At 39.1% G+C, this 26,128-nt stretch overlaps 2 protein-coding genes across 2 annotated transcripts in view; both read left to right on the forward strand.

The window, feature by feature from the left end:
- The window catches only part of LOC127648831 (tenascin-R-like), a 206,342-nt gene extending 205,093 nt beyond the window's left edge, over positions 1–1,249 (forward strand). Inside the window, exon 24 of the mRNA XM_052133605.1 lies at positions 323–1,249. Coding sequence (XP_051989565.1) covers positions 323–439 — 117 coding nt within the window. The 3' untranslated portion in view covers positions 440–1,249. The remainder of the gene's footprint in view (positions 1–322) is intronic.
- Positions 1–26,128, forward strand: part of si:ch211-14a17.10 (nuclear factor 7, ovary) — a 278,448-nt gene that overhangs the window by 142,436 nt on the left and 109,884 nt on the right. The gene's annotated exons all lie outside the window — the stretch shown is intronic.

Consider the following 26,128-nt stretch of genomic DNA (forward strand, 5'->3'; position numbering starts at 1 on the left):
CACTTTAGTTGTCCCACTTTATTTTAATTCACTCTACATTTTAGCTGTAGATGTTTTTCCTGAGAATCAAGCTTGTAACTTATTAATATTATGGCGAATAAATATTAAATAAAAAAAATTAAGTGTCCCACTTTACCTGTGTTTAAGTTATATTTGATCTGTATATGTGTTTCATGGGAATTGAACTTGCCATTTTTCCTTCCATGCTCTACCAGTTGAAGTATTGGCACAATAATTCAGAAGAATGTTAGCTTTGCAGTGAACATTGCATGTTAATATTAGTCATTTTTATGTAGTAACTCCATGTATTTGACTGTCACAGGGTATAAACTGGTATCACTGGAAAGGCCATGAGTTTTCCGTCCCATTTGTGGAGATGAAGATGAGACCATTCAACTACCGCAGCATCAGTGGCAAGCGGAGGAGGTCCACCCATTAATCCACTGTCCTATAGCTGTTTCTATTTTCAAATAGGAGGAGGAGGAGGACACAAGAAGTGATGTAACTTATTTAAACATTTGAATAACAAAATCCCTTCGACGAATGTCTGATGTAAATTGTAAACCTTGAGGTTTCAGTGACTTATATGTAATGCTATTTGTTAAGTTCTGGGAGATTTAAAGATGAGGTAAGGTTTAGTAGAGTTCAACACATTTTCCGTGTAAAGTTTGAAGAAAGTACCTCAGTATTAAGTGAAGAAGGATCATTTTTCCCTTTGAGTTAATAAGATTTTAGACAAAAAAAAGAGAGAGAATGCCAATTAAAAACGAGATGCTTCTATTTTTATAAATGATAAGAAATACCTTTAAAAAGTAACTGAATGATGTTTGGTCAATGATTCATTCATTGTGATTCATGCTCCTGTGACCCATCACAGTGCTATATTTTGCTTTTACGGCACTCTGAAGCCAACATTCTTTATTTTATTATATTATATTTTGATCTCATCCTTATCACATATTTACTTATGTCAGTTTTACTGTCAAACATTGCCGAGGACAAAATTCCAAACATGAAACAGGGTTTTCCAGGAAAACGCAAAAGATTTGTATTAATGAAACCTAAACTGCAGAAACCAAAGATTTATTAAACATATGGGGTTAGAAAAAAGATTGATCTAAAAGATGAAAGATAATTATTTGTATATAAAGATGGTATAATTTTTAGACATGCCATCAAGTTAAAATGAAGCTGATGTCCATCACTTAAGTTAGTTTAAATCATTATGAATACATATACAGGTGAAACTCGAAAAATTAGAATATCGTGCAAAAGTTCATTAATTTCAGTAATTCAACTTAAAAGTTGAAACTAATATATTATTAAGACTCATTACAAGCAAAGTAAGATATTTCAAGCCTTTATTTGATATAATTTTGATGATTATGGCTTACAGCTTATGAAAACCCCAAATTCAGAATCTCAGAAAATTAGAATATTGTGAAAAGGTTCAGTATTGTAGGCTCAAAGTGTCACACTCTAATCAACTAAACACCTGCAAAGGGTTCCTGAGCCTTTAAATGGTCTCTCAGTCTGGTTCAGTTGAATTCACAATCATGGGGAAGACTGCTGACCTGACAGTTGTGCAGAAAACCATCATTGACACCCTCCACAAGGAGGGAAAGCCTCAAAAGGTAATTGCAAAAAAAGTTGGATGTTCTCAAAGTGCTGTATCAAAGCACATTAATAGAAAGTTAAGTGGAAGGGAAAAGTGTGGAAGAAAAAGGTGCACAAGCAGCAGGGATGACCGTAGCCTGGAGAGGATTGTCAGGAAAAGGCCATTCAAATGTGTGGGGGAGCTTCACAAGGAGTGGACTGAGGCTGGAGTTACTGCATCAAGAGCCACCACACACAGACGGGTAATGGACATGGGCTTCAAATATCAAACTAAGGCTAAATAAAAAAAGAACTGGTCTGTTGCTCAGTGGTCCAAAGTCCTCTTTTCTGATGAGAGCAAATTTTGCATCTCATTTGGAAACCAAGGTCCCAGAGTCTGGAGGAAGAATGGAGAGGCACACAATCCAAGATGCTTGAAGTCCAGTGTGAAGTTTCCACAGTCTGTGTTGGTTTGGGGAGCCATGTCATCGGCTGGTGTTGGTCCACTGTGCTTTATTAAGTCCAGAGTCAACGCAGCCGTCTACCGGGACATTTTAGAGCACTTCATGCTTCCTTCAGCAGACAAGCTTTATGGAGATGCTGACTTCATTTTCCAGCAGGACTTGGCACCTGCCCACACTGCCAAAAGTACCAAAACCTGGTTCAATGACCATGGTATTACTGTGCTTGATTGGCCAACAAACTCGCCTGACCTGAACCCCATAGAGAATCTATGGGGCATTGCCAAGAGAAAGATGAGAGACATGAGACCAAACAATGCAGAAGAGCTGAAGGCCGCTATTGAAGCATCTTGGTCTTCCATAACACCTCAGCAGTGCCACAGGCTGATAGCATCCATGCCACGCCGCATTGAGGCAGTAATTAATGCAAAAGGGGCCCAAACCAAGTACTGAGTACATATGCATGATTATACTTTTCAGAGGGCTGACATTTCTGTATTTAAAATCCTTTCTTTTTATTGATTTCATGTAATATTCTAATTTTCTGAGATTCTGAATTTGGGGTTTTCATAAGCTGTAATCCATAATCAAAAAAATTATATCAAATAAAGGCTTGAAATATCTTACTTTCCTTGTAATGAGTCTATATAATATATTAGTTTCACCTTTTAAGTTGAATTACTGAAATTAATGAACTTTTGCACGATATTCTAATTTTTCGAGTTTCACCTGTACGTGTGCATACATGTGCATATGTTTAGGGTGCTACGGGTCGGCAGACATATGCTTTTCAATCAGATAATTTGCATCACATTTAATCACTTTTTTTTACCATTCTTTCCAAGGTTGGCTTGTAGATATTTTTACATTTCCCCACATAGATATCTTAGTTTAGTCTAAAGGAATGATTCTTCTCATTTATGCTTCAGAAGTGGTTTTATACATGGTAATATCATGTATAAATACAAAGATACATTATGACCAAACTAAGATCACTAATATGTACTCCGTCAGGAGAGTTTTTTCCATAGCTCTGTCTCATACTACATACTTTTGAGTGTTACAATTTTTCTTTTTCCTTTAGACTTGAAAGAATAATAGTTTCTGTCTGTGTCTTGGTAAATTCATAGTTAATTGCAGTCTGTGTTTGCTTTTGCAGTACTAGATTCAGAAGGAAGTAATGTATGAATGGTTCTTTAATATATTTCAGTTCCTTTCCATACAAAGTCATTCTGACACCTGCTGAGAAACAGTCAAGAAACTGCTTTAAAGTTTTAAAGACTTAAACACTTACGTCAATACAATAACTCATAAAAGCAATGCAGCTCCTGTTGCAAGTTAGATCATAGTGTTTTTAGTTTTTTTTACCTAACAAGAGTATATTATTTTGTTCTGTTGGTTAAAATTGCTGTATTTTATATAGTGATTGAAAGGTATATGAAAGAGTACGACCATGTCAGATTTTTTGAAACCGTTCCTCATGCAATTTAACACTTACCTCAGCATGTTAATAATTCTTTTTCTACTTACACATTGCCCAATCTGGTATCACGAAAGATACAAGTCAGAGAGCACATTTACATGCAGTGCTTTAACAATTATTCTTTATAAGTTGACATCTTGTAAGGTCATGTAAATGCCTTAAATATTTTTTCCTTTATTGGAGTCATAAAGGTCATAAACAGTTTAAGCATAAACCAATCAACACAGGTAGATCTTTGCCCATTACCCCGATTTCATGTTGCATGTAAACACCCGTACTTGCACTCTTACTGGCTTATCCAATGTGTCTTAAAAACACAACATAAAAGGTGTTTAATGCTGGAAAAAAAAATAGCAATACACATTTCAGCAGTCCAAAAATTTACATCGTGCATATGTTTACAAAAAACAAACAAAAAAATGCACATGGTTGCAAAAATGTGTCTTGTGTGAAGGGTGCCCTTAAAGGAATATTTCACCCCAAAAAAAATTCATTTTGAAGGTCCAAAAAGCATATAAAGGCAGCATAAAAGTAATCCATACAACTCCAGTGGTTTAATCCATGTCTTCTGAAAAGATATGATAGATGTGAATGAGAAACAGATGTGGACACAACGTGTGGATTACTTTTATGCTGCCTTTATATACTTTTTGGACCTTCAAAGTTCTGGCCACCATTCACTTGCACTTGGACCTACAGAGCTGTGATACTCTTCTAAAATCATTGTTTGTGTTCAGCAGAAGAAAGTTAGTTCACCTTCTGTCACTCACTTGACTTTGTGTCGAATTAAGTGACACAAGGTGTCTTCCTGGGATGCCAAACGTACCTCTGAACCTGAGAAAAGGCCAATGTCAAGTTGGCAGACAGAATTTGCATGCCCCGCCCCGGATATATGGGTATAAAGGGAAGCGGGGCAGTGAGTGCCAGTCAGAATTTTACTTCGAAGCCGAACGGTTGTGCAACCACTGTTTCACCACTGTTTCACCACTGTTTCACTCACCTCTACTGTTGATAAGCACTGCTGTTGGATCTACGGCGCATTTCCAGCTTGCGTTCTCTCTCTCTGCATGCTTTGCAGTCTTCGCTCGCGTGCCTGGTCTGCGTTCACACGAAGGCAGCGTTTTATGAATGGTTCATGTTCTCAGTGCATGAACATAGAAATGGCAACATTGCGGTTGCGGCTTTCTTTTCTCACGAGAGAAAGCCACTTCAGCCGCCCGTGTTGTTCCTTCTTTCCATGGGATTAAGTACGACCCGGCTGGCAATGCTGGCGATTTGGGGATGACGACGGGCTTGGTTTCACCAGGTAAATCCCCACAAACCACTCACCCCGGCATTCAGGATGAGTGCGATTCGCCTCGCGGCCAGCCGGCATTCTCCCTAGAGGCCCCGGAATTGGATGACGATATCGGCGCTGCATCGGAGAGCGTCACAGCGGCGTCTGATGCTGATTGTTAATTGTTCTGATGCCGTCTTGGCTGCCACCTTCGGGTCTGCTCGCCCAGTCTGAGGCTGACGCGCTGATGTCTGCTATGCTTTTCCAGGCCACCATGAGCGCGAGAAACCTCCTGTAATGGAAACCTCTGTTCCCCCCTCACTGCTACTCGATCGGTTCCTCGGGTTAGGGAGCCGCTCATAGCCACCCCCCACCCCCCGGTTCCGTTCTTCCCGGAACTGCATGACGAGCTGCCCGGAACCGATCACTCCGCTCGTCTGCTCTCACTAACCACGTACGCCCCCCGTCTCCAGGACCCCTTCCAGGACCAGGAAAGCTCTGAAGCGCTCCTGAGACGGGTGACCCAGGCAGTCAGATGTTCACTCCGGAGCTGGTACCAAGACCACTTCGACCTCCGTTTCCCGAGGGAAGGAACAAGACATTGTGTCCCTCCTGCCACAGCACTAGACCTACCACTGTAAACGGCCATTCCTTATTTTCGGCATGCAAATTCTGTCTGCCAACTTGACAATGGCCTTTTCTCAGGTTTTCTCAACTATCCCATTAATTCTTAATTCTAATTTAAGTTGTGGTCCCAATACTGAAGTACAGTTGAAACCTTCAAAAGTCTTAAAAAGTCTGATTTCCATAAAGATTCTTAAAGTTCCTTCGCATGTCTGTGTACTATGTCCATTAGTGAAAAGCCAATGTAAGAGGTGAGCCATAGCTACTACATGTTTTTCAATTTCCCTGCTTTTTTGCTTTTTAACAGTACTCCTAAGGAAAATCCTCTAAGTGACGACACTGTGATGTCTTCAAAGACGGTCTACCCTTTTGCTTTGCTTTTATTTTATTTTTCATTTCCTTCTGAGTGCTATGATTCGAGACTACAGAGAAAGCTGGAACGAGAATTGGAAACCAAGTAAATTCTTAATCAGCTCAAACCTTTTGCATTTAACAGTGAAAAGGCTTACATTTCGCTAGCACCAGAAGGCATCATCTCCCCCAGTTACTGCTCTTTGGAGAATATGGGTGAGGAAATGTGTTTCTTGTTTTGTTTACTAAATGTTCCACTCAGCAAATTAATTGTCTGTGGTTTCACACAAAAGAAGCCATTTTCTTAAAGAGGAATGGAGATTTATGTGTAGTGTAGACTGATTGGGAGAGCTTCTCAACAGAGGCAGATTGCCTTTATTATTCATTGATTGAGCATATGGTAGGGACACTTCAAGTCCCTTCCATTCTGACATGCCTCCCATCCACCAAAACCACTTATGGCTCAAGCTTCACCATACAGCTCATTCAAAACTCAGACTCTGTGTTGATCTAGGTCATCTTCTCCACTCTCATAAATATTTATTTACTTTTACAATGATATTGTAAAAATCCTTACAATTTATACCTAAGAGGATGTAGTAGAGCAGTTAAAATTTTTGACTGCATATCCTTTGCCTCTATGGTTTCTAGAAAATGTGTTTAGCATGAACACTAATGAAGCAGGAATAATGTGTGCAAAAGAACGAAACTCGCCGACCACATTCTGTCTGATAACCTTGGATATTAATGTAACAGAACAAATTAGCTCTAGTTTAACTTAAAATGTGCTGTATAATTCCTTTTTTAATACATTTTCTACACATTAATAAAATATTCAAAATGCAAAATCTGGGTTTGATTGTGAAATGAGTTGGGTTATTTTTACCACTGCATGACTTATACATTGCCTCTTATACAAGCGAAAAATGAAAAATAGCCTTCTAAACCGATAAACTGCATGTGTTAAAGGAATATGACATGACAAAATCTCTTTTCCATGACAAGTTTATGTTTGTTCATGCACCGTAATCGTAAAATAATTCCTCTGCATTTTTTAAATGGATTACTGTGAGAGAGGTTAGGAAGACAGTGTTTGAAGAGAGACAATGTGTTTGAGACTATCTGTTAAGGTTCATATCACACAAAAATTTTTTTGGCACCCTAAAGCGAAACATCAACTACTGTATCTAACAGACTAACTACTGAATATAGATCCCTGTTTTTTAAATGGTTTACCCATATGGCAAATTTATTTTCTTTCACTTTCTATTATTGTATTTATTTGTTATTTGGAAATGTTTACCAGAATATAATCGCATTAATGCACAAATACCACAATCAGGATTTGTATTTCTTCTTTTCAGAAAAAAATGAACACAGCAATTTTTTATACAAAGGACAAGAATGCACAGCTAGTTCTTCTGAATGACTACTGTGAGGATGAGCTATGCTTTGGTGTCCTTGAAAATGGCATTGATAATCGACAATATTGAATAACACTCAATCATTTTCCAAGGGTATAAATATATAAATTAAGGAAAAAAATATTTATTTAATTCTAGTATAAACTGATTTTTTTAAGAAAAAAATAAAATAATTATATATATATATATATATATATATATATATATATATATATATATATATATATATATATATATATATAATTATATACACACACACACACACACAGCCAAAAGTTTGGAATAATGTACAGATTTTGCTGTTTCGGAAATAAATTGGTAGTTTAATTCTCCAAAGTGGCATTCAACTGATCACAACGTATAGTCAAGACATTACTGATGTAAAAAACACCACCATCACTTTTTGAAAAAAGTCATTTTTGATAAAAATCTAGACAGGCCCCATTTACAGCTGCCATCACTCCAACACCTTATCCTTGAGTAATCATGCTAAATTGCTAATTTGGTACTAGAAAATCACTTTCCATTATATCAAACACAGTTGAAAGCTATATGGCTCATAAATGAAGCTTTACATTGTCTTTGTGTTTGTTTTTGAGTTGCAACAGTATGCAATACACTGGCATGTCTTTAGGCCAATATTAGGTAAAAAAAAAATTAAAAAAAGAAACCGCTTTCTCTAGAAACTCATCAGGCAGTCATTGTTTTGAAGAATGAAGGCTATACAATGCTTGAAATTGCCATACATGTCTTCAGCTGACAGCTTCATTGAATTCTACCCGCTCAACACCAGTTTCATGTACAGCAGTAAAGAGAAGACTCAGGGGAGCAGGCCTTATGGGAAGAATTGCAAAGAAAAAGGCAGTTTTGAAACACAAAAATGTCAAGGATACGGATGTAACCTCCATTCCCTGATGGAGGGAACTAGACGTTGTGTCGAACAAGCGACACTAGGGATCTCTCTTCAGCGCCTTTTGCATCTCTGATCTATGACAAAAGGCCAATGAAAAATTGGCAGACAGAATTTGCATGTCCCGCCCCCGGACATACGGGTATAAACGAGGGGAAATGCATCTATTTCATTCAGGATTTTTCTGAGGAGCCGAAAATGGTTCGGCCGCAACAGTGGCTCGGTTCAGTGACGTGGCCGGGAGGACACAACGTCTCGTTCCCTCCATCAGGGAATGGAGGTTACATCCGTAACCTAGACGTTCCCTGTCTGTCGCTCATTTCGACTTTGTGTACTGCTGACACAGGAGCGGACAGGTAATTTATGTGCCAAAGTGACCAGCTGTGTCAGACTGCACGTACCCTTCCCCCACGCCCCATAAAATCGTCAGAGCTTTCTGGTTCTTTACCTCGTAAAGGTATTGGGTGTTGCCCAACCTGCTGATCTGCATATGTCTGCTAGGGAGGTGCATCTGGCCAGTGCCCACGAGGACGCAACACTTCTTGTTGAGTGTGATTGGACCCGCAAGGGAGGGGGCACCGCCTGGGTGTGATAGGCCAATGTAATGGCGTCAACTACCCAGTGGGAAAGTCTCTGTTTGTAGACAGCGTTCCCTTTCCGCTGTCCACCAAAGCAGACAAAGAGCTGCTCAGAACATCTAAAGCTCTGCGTGCGGTCCAAGTAGGTATGCAAAGCATGTACCGGACACAGCAACGAAGGGGCTGGGCCTGCCTCCTCCCGGGGCAGCACTTGCAGGTTCACTACCTGGTCCCTGAAGGGAGTGGTAGGAACCTTGGGCAAGTAGCCCGGTCGTGGTCTTAGGATCACATGAGTGTCTGCCGGACCGAACTCCAGGCAGGAGTCACTGACAGAGAACGCTAGCAGGTCCCCGACCCTCTTGATGGAGGCGAGCGCAAACAGGAGGGCCGTCTTCAGGGAGAGGGCCCTGAGTCCGACTGATTCTAGTGGCTCGAAGGGAGGTCTCTCGAGGCCTGAGTGGACCACTGTGAGATCCCAGGAGGGGACAAACTGACAGCTAGAATGCCAAGGATCTGCAAAGCTGTCATTGCTGCAAGTAGATTATTTTTGTATGAGAATTCTTTGAAAGTTTAAGAATTTCTGAACATTTCTTTCAAATTGTAATAGTAATTGTTCCTGTTATTAATGTCCTTGACTATACATTGTGATCAGTTCAATGCCACTTTGGTGAATAAAAGTACCAATTTCTTTCCATAAGAGCAAAATCTGTACATTATTCCAAACTTTTGGCTGCTGGTTTGTGTGTGTGTATATATATATATATACAGTATATATATATATGCGTTAAAACCATTTAATGCACAGGTAATAATATACCTACTCTGTTATCCTCCGTAATGAGACATTGCGAGAGATTTATGCCTCCATTCAGACTACCTCCAGATGCGATTATCGCCTCAGAGCTGGGATTAACCATCACATCACAAAACAGCATGACCAAGTGCCATCATTTAATCAACTGTGAAGCACTACAGGATGCACGGAGAAGACAACAGTGTTCATCAGCCCTGTATTAGTCACCCAAAGTGCTTGTAAGGAATGTATAGTTTGATATTCAACTGTTTTGGAAGGGTAGAGAATGTATTCCAGTTTCTATTAAATGCGGCTTTCACTGTCCTGCAAGATGAGGCAAAATTATTTAAATTGTAAAATGTTATTATGTTGTAATATATTGCTGTGCTGCTCAACATCTGCGCCTATAGCCGCTAGAAGGTGCCCCGGGATCACACATTGTTGACTGAAGGAGTTTCATAACCCGCAGCCTTTTGCAGTTTTATTATCATGCAAAACCACATCGCAATTTTATTCTTAATAAAATCAATCATGCAACATTCATGGATACCATATGATGTCTCAGAGGTCAAAGTCAACAGGTTTAGAGCATGTTGGATGATAATTTCCCTCATTAATTTCTGTAAGTGCCCCTTTTACAACGTCATGTCAGCAACAGCGATTTTTCCTCAATGTGAAAATGAAAAAGAATAGGAATTAAATATGACATGTTCTGAAGAGTGCAAACCATTTCACATTATGTGGATATTATTTCTAAGTATTTACATTTTGGAATGATTGGTCTTCAAAAAACAAACTCTTTTCCAATTATTTGTATAGCTTTTTATTGAATTCATTCAAATAAATATTATATTATCTCATAATTTGATTTAGAATATGCAGAACTCCCAATCTAGTGATCCATAGATAAAGGTGTCTATTATTGTTATTCTTCCAGTCACATTTTGCGCTGTAAAAATCAATGACAGCTGTAACTAATCAATGCTGGCAAGGGACGATGGTACAAACGAGATAATCCACAACTAGGTGTTAAATTATTTGAATGCACCTCACGGAGGCAACCACTCTCCGCTTCACATCAGATGGTTCTTCGCCTCAACGTCGTGCATTAAAATCGTTAAACGCACTCATACCAGAGATTATCCCTTACATATATTAGAGCTCTCAATGTTAAAGTATGCGATTAATTAAACAACAATTTTTATCTTAATCCCGATTAACACATTTACCAATTTTCACATTAGATTCTGACATTTTATTCAGCTCCATCTGAGTGCTAAACACTGGATGGTAAAGGGCAGAACCTTTTCTCTATGTCCAGGGTCTCTACACTGACGTACACACCTCAAACACACACACACACAACAGCTATTACATGTCAATGATAAAGTGATGGATGAAGGGCCCTGCAACCATACGTTTTTGTAAAAAACAAATCCAAATGGAACTTGTGATAAGACGCATTAACACAACCTGCTGGAGTGAAGCATCATCATTTCCCAGACAATCCGAAAGAAGTATCAATATGTGGACAGTATCAGCACTAAAAGCAATACAAGACAAGCACTTTTCATGTGGAGTTCAAAAAGGAAATATCATGTAAATGCGGCTTCACAACTGTTGTAACAAAGTGGATAGCCACTATTAACGTTGTGGAGGATGGGTATTTAAGAGGTTTAATGCCCATTGCAATTTAAGAAATGCACACAACAGAATCGAATCCTAGAATCCTTTATTTTGGTCACACATTTGTAACCCCAGTGATAATACCTGCTATGTTAAAGCTGGGGCCTGGGTAAATATTTGTTTCACAGTTATGATTACCTATAATAATCACATGTATTTGCCATTCCCTTCAGCAGCAATAAAGACTATTGAATCCAATACTGGTCTTTATGAGTCTTTTTATATATTTGAATAACTCAATGAATTAAGAAAATGTGAAAAGTAATAAAATGTGAAAATACACTCTTTTGAAATAAAATAAAATGTCAAATTACATCCTGTTAAAGGATTTACAATTTCAAAAAATAAACCAAACACTTATCTTCACAAGTGTTAAACACCCTGAGTTTGTATGTATGTATAACTCAATAACACAATCCTCCAGTTGTATTAAACCAAATGAAATATTCAGCAACTTAAATTCAATAACAAAACTCACTTAAGTGGGCCCACATTCACGCTCTCACACACACACACACCCACCCAACGTTGCAGGCCTGGTGTTTTCCAGAACGCGACGTGTCCCGCGATATGATGATGTCGTGGCTTCGGCTTGCACGAGCATCTGTCTTTCTCTCCTGCGATGCAACAGAGGAACTCGAGGCTTTTCCGGTCACCCCGAGCTATCTGTTGTGACGATCTATACCTCAGAGGAACTCCGGGTTTCCTGGTCGCCGGAGCGCTATCTGATTCGCCTCCTCTACGATGAATGTGATCCGGCTCGTCGCTCGTGCTTATCACCACTCGAGCGCATGGAGTGAACGTGCTGAGTGAAATCTATGACAAATATCACCAATACTTGCTAAATAAAGTCCTTATTAGCAAAATACAAATACTAATGACTGATTCACTCGGTATATACAGGATTATCGTGTGAAAATCCTTTTATTCAGCCTCTACAATCCTCTTGTTCTCCGACTCGTTTCTGCTTTCTTCTCTCTCTCTCAGCCACGCCCTCCTTTCCAATTGCGTGAGACGTGAGTACGTCAATAAGACATTAAACAATATTATACATAAATATATAACTATATTTATACACATGAAAACACTGTAAAGGCACATAATAAATAAAATACACACATTATAATGTAAATAAACATATTACTTTCAAACAGTAAATTAGTGTCTTTAGACTCACTGGGCTACACCCTCCTCCCCTTCTAAATGTTTGAGGTCCCATCAAACTTTTGGGTCTTTACAGGTGTTTAATTATTTTTCTTTCAGGTACTCTACTGCATTTACGGCAAGTAGCCAGAGGGTGGCACCAAACAGTGTTACAATTACTTCTCCTACCCTCTGAAACAAAACTGCAGTGGACTGGCATACCATGGGTAATGGTATATATCGGGCGGTTTGTAGATTTACCTAACTCATCATAACTGAGTTTAACTACAGGCTTTATTTCTCTTTTAGACCTAATTTCTCTAGCAGGCTCCAGACCATTGAGATTCATTTCACCGTCAGGTTCTTCAGGAAAAGGTAAGTTATCCCCTTCTACCACTGGAGAGTTAGGTCTTTCAACTTCTTGCATTGTCTCATTATCATGTCTTTCCCTTTCCAGAATATCACCCATCCTCTTGGGCTCAGAATTTTCAACCGAGTGTATTACTTTCCTCTCACTGTTGTCACAGCTCCTGGATGGTTCACTCTCTACAGGAACAGACACTCTTCTTTCCTGTAGAACAGATCTCAGATTCTGGGATTCTGGTAGTCTTCGAAGTTCTTCCATGGTTTCTAGAGGTATGTATGCTACATCCACATCCTCGCAATCTGAAGATAACTCATCCTCTTCATAACTTCCTTCCACAGGTACATCGGCTGTTCCTGCTTCATGGAGAGGAGGTCGTTGAAGAGCCTGGGACCTTGTCGCTGGTCTCTGAGGTACTTTATTTTCCTCGGTCTCCTTTGGCATTCTCACCAGGTATCCGATAGGCAGAAGATGATTTCTATGCAATGTCTTGACAGTTCCCTTACCTTTCTCAGGTTTTACACGGTAGACAGGTAAGTTTGGCATCTTACTGACAACCACATATGGTAAGGAACTCCATTTGTTTCCCAGTTTGTTCTTTCCTGCAACTCCTAGATTTCTCATTAGAACTTCGATCTCCTTCTTCAAGTATTTGATCTCGAACTCTTTTATCATGGAGTCTTTTGTTCTTCTGGTGGCTTTTGTCTGCAGCATCTGAAGCTACTTGGTAGGCCCTTTTAGATCTGTTCTTAGCTTAGATACATATTGCTGGTAATTGTCTGCTTCACCTGCAGATGAGACAGAGAAACAGAGATCAATTGGGAGTCTTGCTTCTCGTCCAAACATGAGGACATAGGGGGAATATCCAGTTGCGTCGTTTCTTGTACAATTATAAGCATGTACTAGTTGACTGACATGCTGACTCCACTTTTGCTTCTGAGACTTGTCAAGAGTCCCAAGCATCGACAGCAACGTTCTGTTGAATCGTTCTGGCTGCGGATCCCCCTGAGGATGATATGGAGTCGTTCTTGACTTCTGAATCCCTAACATCTTCAGCAACTCATGGATTAACTTGCTTTCAAAGTCACGCCCTGATCCGAATGTATACGTGCTGGTAATCCGTAATGAACAAAATACCTTTCACATAACACTTTGGCAACCGTGAGAGCTTTTTGGTCTTTCGTCGGAAAAGCTTGAGCGTACCTAGTGTAGTGATCAGTGACTACAAGGATGTTGAACACTCCTTTTGAATCAGGCTCCAGGGACAAGAAATCGATACAAACAAGATCCATGGGACCATTGCTGGTGATCTGCTTCAATGGTGCGGCTCTTTGGGGTTGTGTCTTGCTGAAGAATACACTTTCCGCAGTTCTTTACATATTGGTCAATTTCATTTGACATCTTTGGCCAATAGAAACGATCTTTTATTAAAGCAGTGGTCTTATCTACTCCTAGATGTCCAGTTTCATCATGCAGGGACTGTAAGACCATGGACCGATACTTCTATGGTAAAACAAGCTGAAAACACTCTTCATGTTGTTGTCTCTGTACCACCCTAAATAATAGTCCTCTTCTTACTACAAGTTTGGATCCCTCTTTCTGTAGTAGGTGTACTTCAGGATCTTTGTCCCTGGATAATGAAAACAACTGCCCTTTTGTCACAGCATGTCTCACTGGAGAAATAGCAGGGTCTTCTTCCTGAGCTTTTATTAAGTCATGGGAACTCAAATGCTCAAGGGAACCAACGTCTAGTCTGGTGGGAAATGCATAGCATTCAGGTATGACTTCAGGGGACACCCCCAACTGCTCTACACACTTTTGAGTGTTCATTGTTTTGCACAGGGCCTGGATACCAGAAGGTGATATTTCATGCCAATCTAGTTCTTCTGTAGTGGGAGAAAAGTTACGCGACAGTGCATCAGCATCAATGTTGCTTTTACCAGGTTTATACTGTATGTTGAAGTTGTATGTGGATAGCGCAGCCAACCACCGGTGACCAGCTGCATTGAGCTTTGCAGTGGTAAGTATGTAAGTAAGTGGGTTGTTGTCTGTTCTTACTGTAAATCGTGCACCATACAAGTAGTCATGAAACTTGTCTACCACTGCCCACTTGAGTGCTAAAAACTCAAGTTGGTGGACAGGGTAACGCTGTTCAGATGCCTTCAACTTGCGGCTGGCAAATGCTACTGGCCTTAAGCCTTCTGGGTACTCCTGGTTTAAAACTGCTCCCAAACCATTCAGGCTGGCGTCTACATGCAGAATGTAGGGCCTGGTTGAATCAGCAAATGCCAACACAGGGGCGTTAGTAAGACAATAGATGATCTTCTGGAATGCCTCAGTACATTCTTCCGTCCACCTGCCCCCAAAAGCTTCAGACTCCTTGTAGTACATCCCTTTGTTCTTTACTGCTCTCTTGTCATGCTGAGTAGGCGGATATCCTTTGGTAAGCTCAGTAAGGGGTCTGACTATAGCGGAGTAATTCGCTATGAAGCGCCTGTAGTACCCACAGAATCCCAGGAATGATCTGAGGGATTTCAAATCAGTGGGTTGCTTCCAATTGGTCACAGCTTCAACCTTTGCTGGATCAGTGGCAATACCCTTCTCAGAGATTATATGTCCCACATATTTTACCCGAGGTTGACAGAACTGACACTTGTCAAGTGAAACTTTTAATCCACTTTCTTCAAGTCTATCTAGGACTTTTAGCAGACGTTCTTCATGTTCCTCTAGTGTTTTGCCGAACACTATGAGATCGTCCAAGTACACAAGTACTTCCAGCAGATTCATGTCCCCTACGGCCTTCTCCATTAATCTCTGGAACGTAGCAGGGGCTCCAGAGATTCCTTGCGGCATCCTCTCAAACTGATAGAACCCAAGCGGGCATATGAAAGCGGTCTTGTCCTTGTCTTCATCAGCCATCTGGATCTGATAATACCCGCTCCGTAGGTCTAAAACGGAGAACCATCTGCTGCCAGTAAGACAATCTAAAGCTTCGTCAATCCTCGGCACTGTGTATTGATCTGGGATGGTTCTTGTGTTTAGGGTTCTATAGTCAATACACATACGCACTGTTCCGTTCTTCTTCCTGGCCACAACAATGGGGAAGCATATGAACTCCTTGACTCTTTGATGATTCCAGCGGCCAACAACTCATGAAGATGACGGCGTATGTCATCAATGTCAGCAGGTGCAAGCCTCACGGGATCTCTCTCGAAAGGGGTGTTGTCACTCAAGCTGAATATGATGTTCCACTCCTTTAGCAGATCCCACATCCCATTCATGGTGTGAAAAGACATTAGTTCTTTCTGCCAGTTTTTGGGATAGCCTATCCTTCCAATATTTTGGAATCGGCGAATCTCCAAAATTAAACAAGCATGGATCTACAGGTGATGATTTTGCTGAATGGTCTTTCTCCACAGTAGTAGCAACTTCAGTGGTATATCCGTGCGCCACCACTGAACCAACAGGAATACAAACTTCTTTCTGTGATACATTTCTCAGTAGCACAGGAAATCGGTTCACTTGGATCGCTGATGAAGGAATGATAGTAGGCTTTACTAGAATCTCAGCAGGACTACTAGAAGTTGACGGTTGATCAACAACTAAGATGCTCTTGTCAATGGATTGTATCACCTTGACTTTGCATGTAACTTGACACTCACTCCTTGGTGGAATACTGAGTGGACCTGGACCTGACCATTGAATTTCAGCCACAGCATCTTCTGCATTTATCTGTTCTTTGGCTTCCATTTTGAACGTCTTTGACTTCTGAAGATTTACTGGCATTGTGCGAACAATGTCTACTCCAGCAGACTCTTTACAAAGCTGGGCTAAACGTTGGAACATACTGGCATTGGTACCGATGAGTAATGGAACCTGTTTGGGTCCATGAGGCTCTGGACACACTAAAGCCAATACACTGATGGATTGTTGCACTCCTGTTAACTTCTCAGGAAATTGCAGCTCTACTTCCACATAGCCACGATATGGGAAACTGGAATCACTCAAGCCCCAAACAGCTAGTCCAGAAATGGGGTGAATTGGAGTATCAGCTAGGTATTGGTTATACCATTCTTCAAAGATTATGGTTACCACAGATCCACTGTCAAGCAAAGCTTGACAAGGTGTTCCATTTACCTTCACAGGAATAACGGAAGATGGTCCCACTAGTCCTTCAGGGATACTGATGGTTGGTTTGACTTGAACCGCGCTTCTCTTCACAGAACAGTTATGTTCCTCTTCGGAGCCTCTTCATTCCTCTGTATTCCTTTAGCTTTTCGCAGAGATTGAATGAGCTTCTGAATCACTTTCTTCTCATTTACAGGAGCTTTGCACTTCGAAGCAATGTGTCCGTCACCTCCACACCTGTAGCAGAAGTAATCTTCTGAGCTTTTTGAAGATCCAGATACTTTTGATCGGGTGAACTTCACTGGACATGCTTGGTTTCTCTCTGAACAAGTGTCTTTCTCCACGTTAGATGTTGGTTGTACAGCCATCACTTTCACTTGCTGTCTGAGTTTTCTCACTTCTTTCTTCAGAGCTTGTACTTCACAACTTTCATCCATAAACTCTAATGCTGGCTGGCTTTTCGGTTTCTTTTCAGAAATCGCATCATCCTTTGACTTAACGGTTAACTCTGCCACCATAGTTTGTAAGTCTTTGATCTCAGTTGCAAGCTCTTGAAAGAATGGATCTTTGATATTCTCGCTTCCAACTTGCACTTGACGAACTGTTGGATTAGACTTTCGTCTTTCAGTTTCTCGTACCTCCTCTTCCCGAATCTCATGTAGCAGATCTAGGAAATCAGGTGGGTTACTCTTTCGTTCCCTTAGCCGTAACTGAAGCAGCATGATGTCAGACTGGGTTGCTCCTCTGAGGAGTTGCTCCAGACGTGCTTTTCCAGCAGACTGGGCAGGTAACCCTCCTCTTTGTACAACTCTGATCAAGATTTTCTCAAGTCTTCTCAGAAAATTCGACAAGCATTCTCCTTGACGTTGCCGTACTGCTCTGAACTTGAAATACAGATCTTCACCAGACTCTGAGCTTCCAAAAGCACTCTCTATGGCTGTTAAGTACTCTTTTGGAGATGCTTCAGCATTGGTAAACCTTACCGCTTGGATAATCTCCAAGGCAGGTCCACGCAAACTCTCCATAATCCTTAACTTCTTTTCTTTTGCGGAACGATCACTTTCCTCAACCATGAGCATTGCTTGTTCCATCCAATTCTCTAAATTATCTTCTCCAGCTGGAATGGGAGTGATACCCGAAAATGTCCTCAGCCGTCTGAAGGAACTGCTATCACTTGAGATTTTGGTGGTTTTAGCAAGCAATTCACCCACCGCCCTGATGATAGACTCAGGCGTAGAAGCATTTAACAAGTTAGGTAAACTTGACTCTTGATGTTCTTCTCTTAGCTCTGATTCATCAGGTGCTACAAAACTTTCCCTTTCACCATCTAAAACATTACTCTCCATTCTGTCAGCACTCAGGATCCATGGATCTGATCCATCCACAGGCAATACATCAAGAGGGAGTCTCTTTCCATGCACCTTCTCACGACATTCACATAGCACTATCAGAGACTGAGATTCCTGGCTATACATCCGTCCTCTTACCCTGACTCTTCCAAGGGCTTTGATAGAATGCATAGTGTCTTCAATTTTAGAAACATCTGTCTCTTCTGGAATTCTACTCACAATGATGGCATAATCTGGATCAATGCCTTCACCTCGACACCAACTTTTCAAGTCAGGGACTGAGAAAGGGGTCTGCAAACAAGCCATAGCTAGAGCTAAACTGTTACTTTTTACTAGAAAACTTCAAACCTGATTTTCTTTTTCTCAATTACTAATGCTGCTGCAGTAATAAGGAAATGGATCCCAGCAGTGCCTCCAATTTATGTAACCCCAGTGATAATACCTGCTATGTTAAAGCTGGGGCCTGGGTAAATATTTGTTTCACAGTTATGATTACCTATAATAATCACATGTATTTGCCATTCCCTTCAGCAGCAATAAAGACTATTGAATCCAATACTGGTCTTTATGAGTCTTTTTATATATTTGAATAACTCAATGAATTAAGAAAATGTGAAAAGTAATAAAATGTGAAAATACACTCTTTTTAAATAAAATAAAATGTCAAATTACATCCTGTTAAAGGATTTACAATTTCAAAAAATAAACCAAACACTTATCTTCACAAGTGTTAAACACCCTGAGTTTGTATGTATGTATAACTCAATAACACAATCCTCCAGTTGTATTAAACCAAATGAAATATTCAGCAACTTAAATTCAATAACAAAACTCACTTAAGTGGGCCCACATTCACGCTCTCACACACACACACACCCACCCAACGTTGCAGGCCTGGTGTTTTCCAGAACGCGACGTGTCCCGCGATATGATGATGTCGTGGCTTCGGCTTGCACGAGCTCTGTCTTTCTCTCCTGCGATGCAACAGAGGAACTCGAGGCTTTTCCGGTCACCCCGAGCGCTATCTGTTTTGACGTCTACTGCAGAGGAACTCCGGGTTTCCTGGTCGCCCGAGCGCTATCTGATTCGCCTCCTCTACGATGAATGTGATCCGGCTCGTCGCTCGTGCTTATCACCACACGAGCGCATGGAGTGAACGTGCTGAGTGAAATCTATGACAAATATCACCAATACTTGCTAAATAAAGTCCTTATTAGCAAAATACAAATACTAATGACTGATTCACTCGGTATATACAGGATTATCGTGTGAAAAATCCTTTTATTCAGCCTCTACAATCCTCTTGTTCTCCGACTCGTTTCTGCTTTCTCCTCTCTCTCTCAGCCACGCCCCTCCTTTCCAATTGCGTGAGACGTGAGTACGTCAATAAGACATTAAACAATATTATACATAAATATATAACTATATTTATACGCATGAAAACACTGTAAAGGCACATAATAAATAAAATACACACATTATAATGTAAATAAACATATTACTTTCAAACAGTAAATTAGTGTCTTTAGACTCACTGGGCTACACATTATACACAGTTTTTTGCATATATACAGTTAAATTTATTAGTTTTCACATATCCCAGCTAAGCTGGGATCAGAGTGCAGGGTCAGCCATGATACGGCGCCCCTGGAGCAGATAGGGTTAAGGGCCTTGCTCAAGGGCCCAACAGTGGCATCACTACGGGGACTAAATACAGTAGATCAATTAGTAAGCCTCCCACTTAGACTTTGGGAAACATGTTACTTGATTGTATGCTATTTAAGTGCATTTCTGTCTTCATACTTTGGAATTATAATTATAATTATTCTTATTTTATTTGTATTTATTGTTTTGGAAAATATTAATAAAACGTTATTGTTAAAAAAGAAATATTGTTTCTTTGATTGTTTGTTTGTTTGTTTGTTTGTTTCTAAGAAGGAACTCTAGAAAAGTATATTTTGAGGTAAATTTCAGCAAGATTTTAAAGATTTATCATTTAAAAAAATCATCATTTATCGTTAACTAATCGACTTACAGCACAAATTAAAAACTTTTAACAATGGAAATCTTTAAGAGGTCTGAAATATTTTCTGTCTTCTATCAGACCTGACACTGCAGTAGGCCTCTGTATAAAAACTGTATAGGGAAGATATAAGCTTCTGCAGGAGATGCCAAAATTGTTTGTGCTGGGTGCCGAAAGGGAATAGTGTCAACATTGGATAACCCTCATTCATTATACCCTCAATGCTGGGTCATGCACTTTTCAGCCTTATTTTAACTCTTGCTAGGTGTTAATTTGTGGTTCAGAAAAGTAGAAGAAATCCTCTTTGTGTTTGATTCTGTTCACAGCTCTAACTGCAATATATATATATATATTTGATCTACATGATTTATGAACAGAAGTCTTGAACTGACTTGCGAGGGCTTAAAGCAGAACCATGCCCCAGGTATTTACAGAACACATTTAGAGTGGCCTGATAAGGCACTTTATGGCAATAAGGGCCTGCTAGCCCTAGTCACCAACTCAAAGGACTTACAAAATGGATGAACCCCCTGGTCAAAGTTCCTCTTCGCTCTATTATCACTCCTCTAGGTCCCTGTGTGCGACGTGCCTAGGGTGACTTTGATGTAAGTAGGCAGAGAACACCACCCCCCCAAATCTTCACAAATCACTGAACGCTGCAAGCTAATCAGTCCTGACACCAGAATAAGAGGTTGGCCGGCTGCCTGTAGGAGGATTCAGTAATGGCAGTGCACACACAGAGGTTTAATTGAGAAACCAAGTTCAGATCTGTGGAATGGTTTCAACTAAACCAGTAGAGCTTCGTCTGGTGGCTGTTGATGCAAATTCTGTGTATGAAGATTGGTAATCAGTGTACATATAAAGGTAAGTTTCATTCAGTAGTTTCATGGGATTCCAGCATGCACAAAAATTGAGAAAAATAGTTTTTACTATAGTTTGTTTTACTATTCCTTGACAGGTCAATAGGACTGAAAAATTAAACCAAATATTTTGTGTTAATAATTTAGCAAATTTTTTTAATTGCTTTAATTATGGAATTTAAGCATGATTTACTGTAACACTGTATGAATGATGTCTTTTTACATACTGCTTTAAATGTAACAAATAGTGCTTTTATGTTGCTCTTTCATAGCTCAGGGGACTTAACGTAGTTCTATGTTAAGTCTCATTTAAATTTCGACTCTGTCTCAGATGTTTTTTTATAAAAAATAAATAAATGGGACAATTGTTGGCATACAGTAATAGTTTAAAGCTATACGATTAATGTGGATAGCAAAGTTTAGATAATTTTGGTCTTGGAAGAATTTGATGAGAAATGTGACTACTGATTGCAGATTTGGGTCTCTTGGCAAATCTGAGAAGTTTGAGACCATGTTGAGATCTTTTGAATCTCTAAAAGAAACGTGAAATGACTGGGGTCTGTATTCTCATGAGAAGCAGGATACTTCAGCAAGGTCTCCATTTGCTTTTTTTTTTTTTTCGTATTGCTGTCCTAGATAACAAATGTGATATAAAAAAAATCTTATAATTAGATTTTTCTTTCCTAGATTTCTTTTGAAAGAATGAGTTACCAGAGAGTATAGTACATGACTTCAAAGTTAATTTAGGATGCAATACAAGAGGTAAACCAACTGAAACATATAGGATTGTTTCTACCTTAGATGATACATTTCAATATGGTGTTGTGTTGATTGTTGAGTGTAGAACATATTTCATAAGACTTCAAACGGAACGACTATTAAATTCATATTACACTATATTTTGAGACATGCGCTGTTAGTTGACAGCACATTCCTTATATTTCCTAGGGCACACTTCAACTTGAGGGTGAACAAACTCTAGAAAGGCTAAAAGAAAGACAGCCCTTTGTAAAAAAAAAAAAAAAAAAGAAAAGAAAAAAAAAAGACAGGCTTTTCTGAGTTCTACAGCCATTTTGAAATAAATGGTCTCAGGCAACATTTCTCTATCAACTGTCTTGTGCTGGGCATGCTCAAGCTTTTGTGCTTTTTCAAGATGTCACAACATATGGTGCAAAACCACAGAAGTGCCCTTTAGGGCTGGAAATGCTATAAAAAGTGTGGGCCTGAGGCCTTTTATGGGGTGCATTATTTTGAACTATTTTTTCTTTCCACTTGAATATGGGCCAAGCTGAATCCAGTCCTTGAGCAAGTTCAGTCCAATTTAATCACTCAGTTTAAAGCTTTGTGCTGTCAACCAAGAAAAATTCACTTGAAAATGTATGAATTGTCACCAAGTTTAGGTGAGCAGTGTGTCGATACTTTTTGACATAGCTAAGCAAAACTTAAAAATAAAGAGTATAAAAAAGTTTCTTCCTTTAAAACTTGACAAAGGGAGGGGCATTTTTGCTCATGATCTCAAAAGTGGTATCAAGCATTAAGCGATCGGCCATGACAATCACTTACTTATTAGTTGCTTATTTTGCACATACATCTTGAAGCGTATAGTCTGATGTACAGCATATATAATCTGATTATCAATCATACTCCACACATTCATGTTTAAACCACTTAAAATCATGAACTATTTTGCTAACAAGACCACAACCATAATATGAGTAAAAATCTAAACATTCAGGTTGGATTAATGAGAATAAACTGAAGTAACATAAACTTATACTATAAGTTTATACTATAAGGCTATAACATGTTGTACTACAACAGAAAAAAGATGAAATTGAAATATGAAAATGAAATATTAGACATTTAGAATTTATTGGACATGATTATATGACAAATTAAATGCACGTTTTAAATGTGAGTGTTTTTAATGTTTTTCCTTAGTCTTCTTTTGTGGGTCTTTAAGGTATTAATATTAACAGGCATGTGGAATAAAGCAAAGAAATATTTGAATAAAGCGTATTACTTTATTCTAAAAGCACATTGAATTGTGTTTATACTGTATTGTTTACATATGTATTTCTTCTCAGTACACATACAGATAAGCTTTATATGCACAGTAAGTCTGACAGTGGGTGGGATGGCTGGGGAGATAGGATACATAATTTCAAGGTTCAATACAACTTAATGATAATGCTTTTCACAATATCTAAACCGCTTAGTTGCCTGTTTTGAGAAAAATGTTCCTCATGAAGTTCAGTAATGTAATGCATAAATCCTGTGCACAGAGTTTTCCCCATCATATTTGCTTTGAAAAAATACACAAAAAAGAAAAGTGAAAACATCTAGAGACAAAAAGAGTGGAAAAACACATTTTACAGCAAATTACCCATTTCTATTTCTAAAGTCACAGCAACATAGAAACTTGAGAGGGAGTAGGTCCATTTATGGCATAGCACAGAGCATTTGCTGGTCCCACCTCTTGTTTTCATAACACATTTCTGATACATTTCATTAGAATGACTCATGAGCTACGGTTGCGACTGGTTAGTAACGGCCTGGACTATATTTGGATTCAGAGGCAGCCTGTTTCAGAGGAAGGACTACTCACAAACCCAACACCCTTATGTTTCTGAAGCACATGCTGTGCCTTGGGATGTGCAATATGCTCATCCCCATATGCTTTAAAGGATCCAATCAGAGAACAGAACGTCAAACAGAAAGATGGTGGAAGTGGTTGTTAGAGAGAGGTACTTTTTGGGTGTGCCTTCCTCAGTCTTCCGTAACAAGCCTTGCCACAGCTTTTCGATATTTGAAGGTGTGAATTAACACATGTCTTAACTTAAAGAGTGAGTCCACGCCTACCTATTACACATTAATTATGACACAGACCAAGTCTGCTAATATTTAGACAATCCAGAAAAGACTTCTATTGGAAGAAGTGATTGTCTTTTGTTTTGACAAAGCAGGCAAAATTGAATTTAAAAACAAAATAAGACAGGATGAATTGTTATAGCAAGTTGAAGTTCAAATCCATTGTAATATTAAATGGTCATTAAGACATGTCTGTCTGTCCATTGCATATATGTGAAGTGCATTTACTCTATATACACATAATTGTGTATATATGATCAATAATTTTTTTTACAAAAATGATCTCTGAAGGTTGTTATGAATTTTATTTCTACTCTAATAAATAACACAAAGCTGAAAAAACAAACTGGTTTAGAACAAAAGCTGTGTGCTGTAATCTATCAAGAAAGGAAAAAATGAGAGATGCAGCAATTAAAGTTTATTTTGGGCATGTTCAAGACATGACCTTATGTTAACCATTCTGATTCAATGTCCAGCATCATCCAATCACTGCCAACCATGTTAAAATAAAATGTAACATCATTCAATTCTGAATGTACTGATTACATTGTCCCATGTCTGCCAAACATGTTGAGTGGTCCAGACATCATCTGCAGCCTGAAACTGAACCTTTGGTTGGATTTTAGGATTGAATTCCCTATTTAGTGAATTACTTGTTTTCACTGGTCTCAGAACGGTTTGAAATGCGCGTTATTTTTATAACTCCATATAAAGCCTCTGAAAGCAAAAATGTTCAGCTTTTGGATGAAATCACTTAATCTCAATGTGAAAATACATAGTAAATAGTCTATATAGGAATGCAGTAACAAATGTCAATGAATAGAATAAATTGTACACTGATAACAAAATAAAACATAACAAAATGTATATTAAAATGTAGATAAATAGCCCACAGAGTTGATAGTATCAGAATTAGGGATGGGTATTTTGGTCATTTTGTCTACTCGAGTACTCAAACTAATTACTCGAGTACTCACCGAGTACTCAAGGGGCAATTACATTTTCATAACTGTATATATAATAACATGTCTGACAAACGTCTATTGCTGCTGCATTGCATCTTGTTGTTCCATTGTATCGTCTATTTATTATTATAGGCTGTGATAAAAAATAGTATGTTACAAAATGTACAAATGATTTCATAATCAAAATATAATGCATCATATTTTGTCATTATGTGAATATTCGCTGGCCAACTCTGAAAGAATGTGCACAACGCACGTCTGTCTGTTCTTCTTTCAGGTTACCGTAGTAATCTATGTAAGTGCGCACCAGTTTTTTTAGTGACTGTCTGAACCATCTATTTTCAAATAACAGGAGATGCCATAACCATTGCGTTTTAATATGCGTGTTAAGTTGAAGTTATGTTTTGAAGATGTTGCATTGTGTTCCATTTAACTGCGCTCTGTCTAGCTGTTTGAAAAACTCGCCTGCTGTACACTGCCACACGCGACTGGTGTGTATGTGTATGTGTAATTGTGTGTGTGTGTGTGTGTGTGTGTGTGTGTGTGTGTGTGTGTGAGCGTGTATTTATCACTTTGTGGGAACCAAATGTCCCCATAAGGATAGTAAAACCCGAAATTTTTGACCTTGTGGGGACATTTTGTCGGTCCCCATGAGGAAAACAGCTTATAAATCATACTAAATTATGTTTTTTGAAAATATAAAAATGCAGAAAGTTTTCTGTGAGGGTTAGGTTTAGGGGTAGGGTTAGGTTTAGGGGATAGAATTTAAAGTTTGTACAGTATAAAAACCATTATGTCTATGGAAAGTCCCCATAAAACATGGAAACACTACATCTGTGTGTGTGTGTGTGTGTGTGTGTGTGTGTGTGTGTGTGTGTGTGTGTGTGTGTGTGTGTGTGTGTGTGTCCATATGTTCACTCTTGTGAGGAAGGCCGTGATGCTCTGTATTGTTATTGCTGTGATTCATGAAGCATTCCATTCAACTCAGAGAGTCTGAATTTCCACCTTTCATCTGAGGAAATTGCAATGGAATGACAATTTATATCGGATATCTGACTTGGAATCTCGAACAGAAATCTTCATTCATTTCGTCGAGATGCAGGTGTGTGTTATTTCACACAGCGCAGGGAGGTTTACTAGTGAACATCATTCACTTTTATTAAATAATGTCCATTAATGAGTCAAAGTTCTTACATTAAATGATAATAAAGAATGTTTAGCAAACGTTTTACAGAGACAGGTT

Source organism: Xyrauchen texanus, chromosome 9 (assembly GCF_025860055.1).
Source record: "Xyrauchen texanus isolate HMW12.3.18 chromosome 9, RBS_HiC_50CHRs, whole genome shotgun sequence".
NCBI classification, from domain to species: domain Eukaryota; kingdom Metazoa; phylum Chordata; class Actinopteri; order Cypriniformes; family Catostomidae; genus Xyrauchen; species Xyrauchen texanus.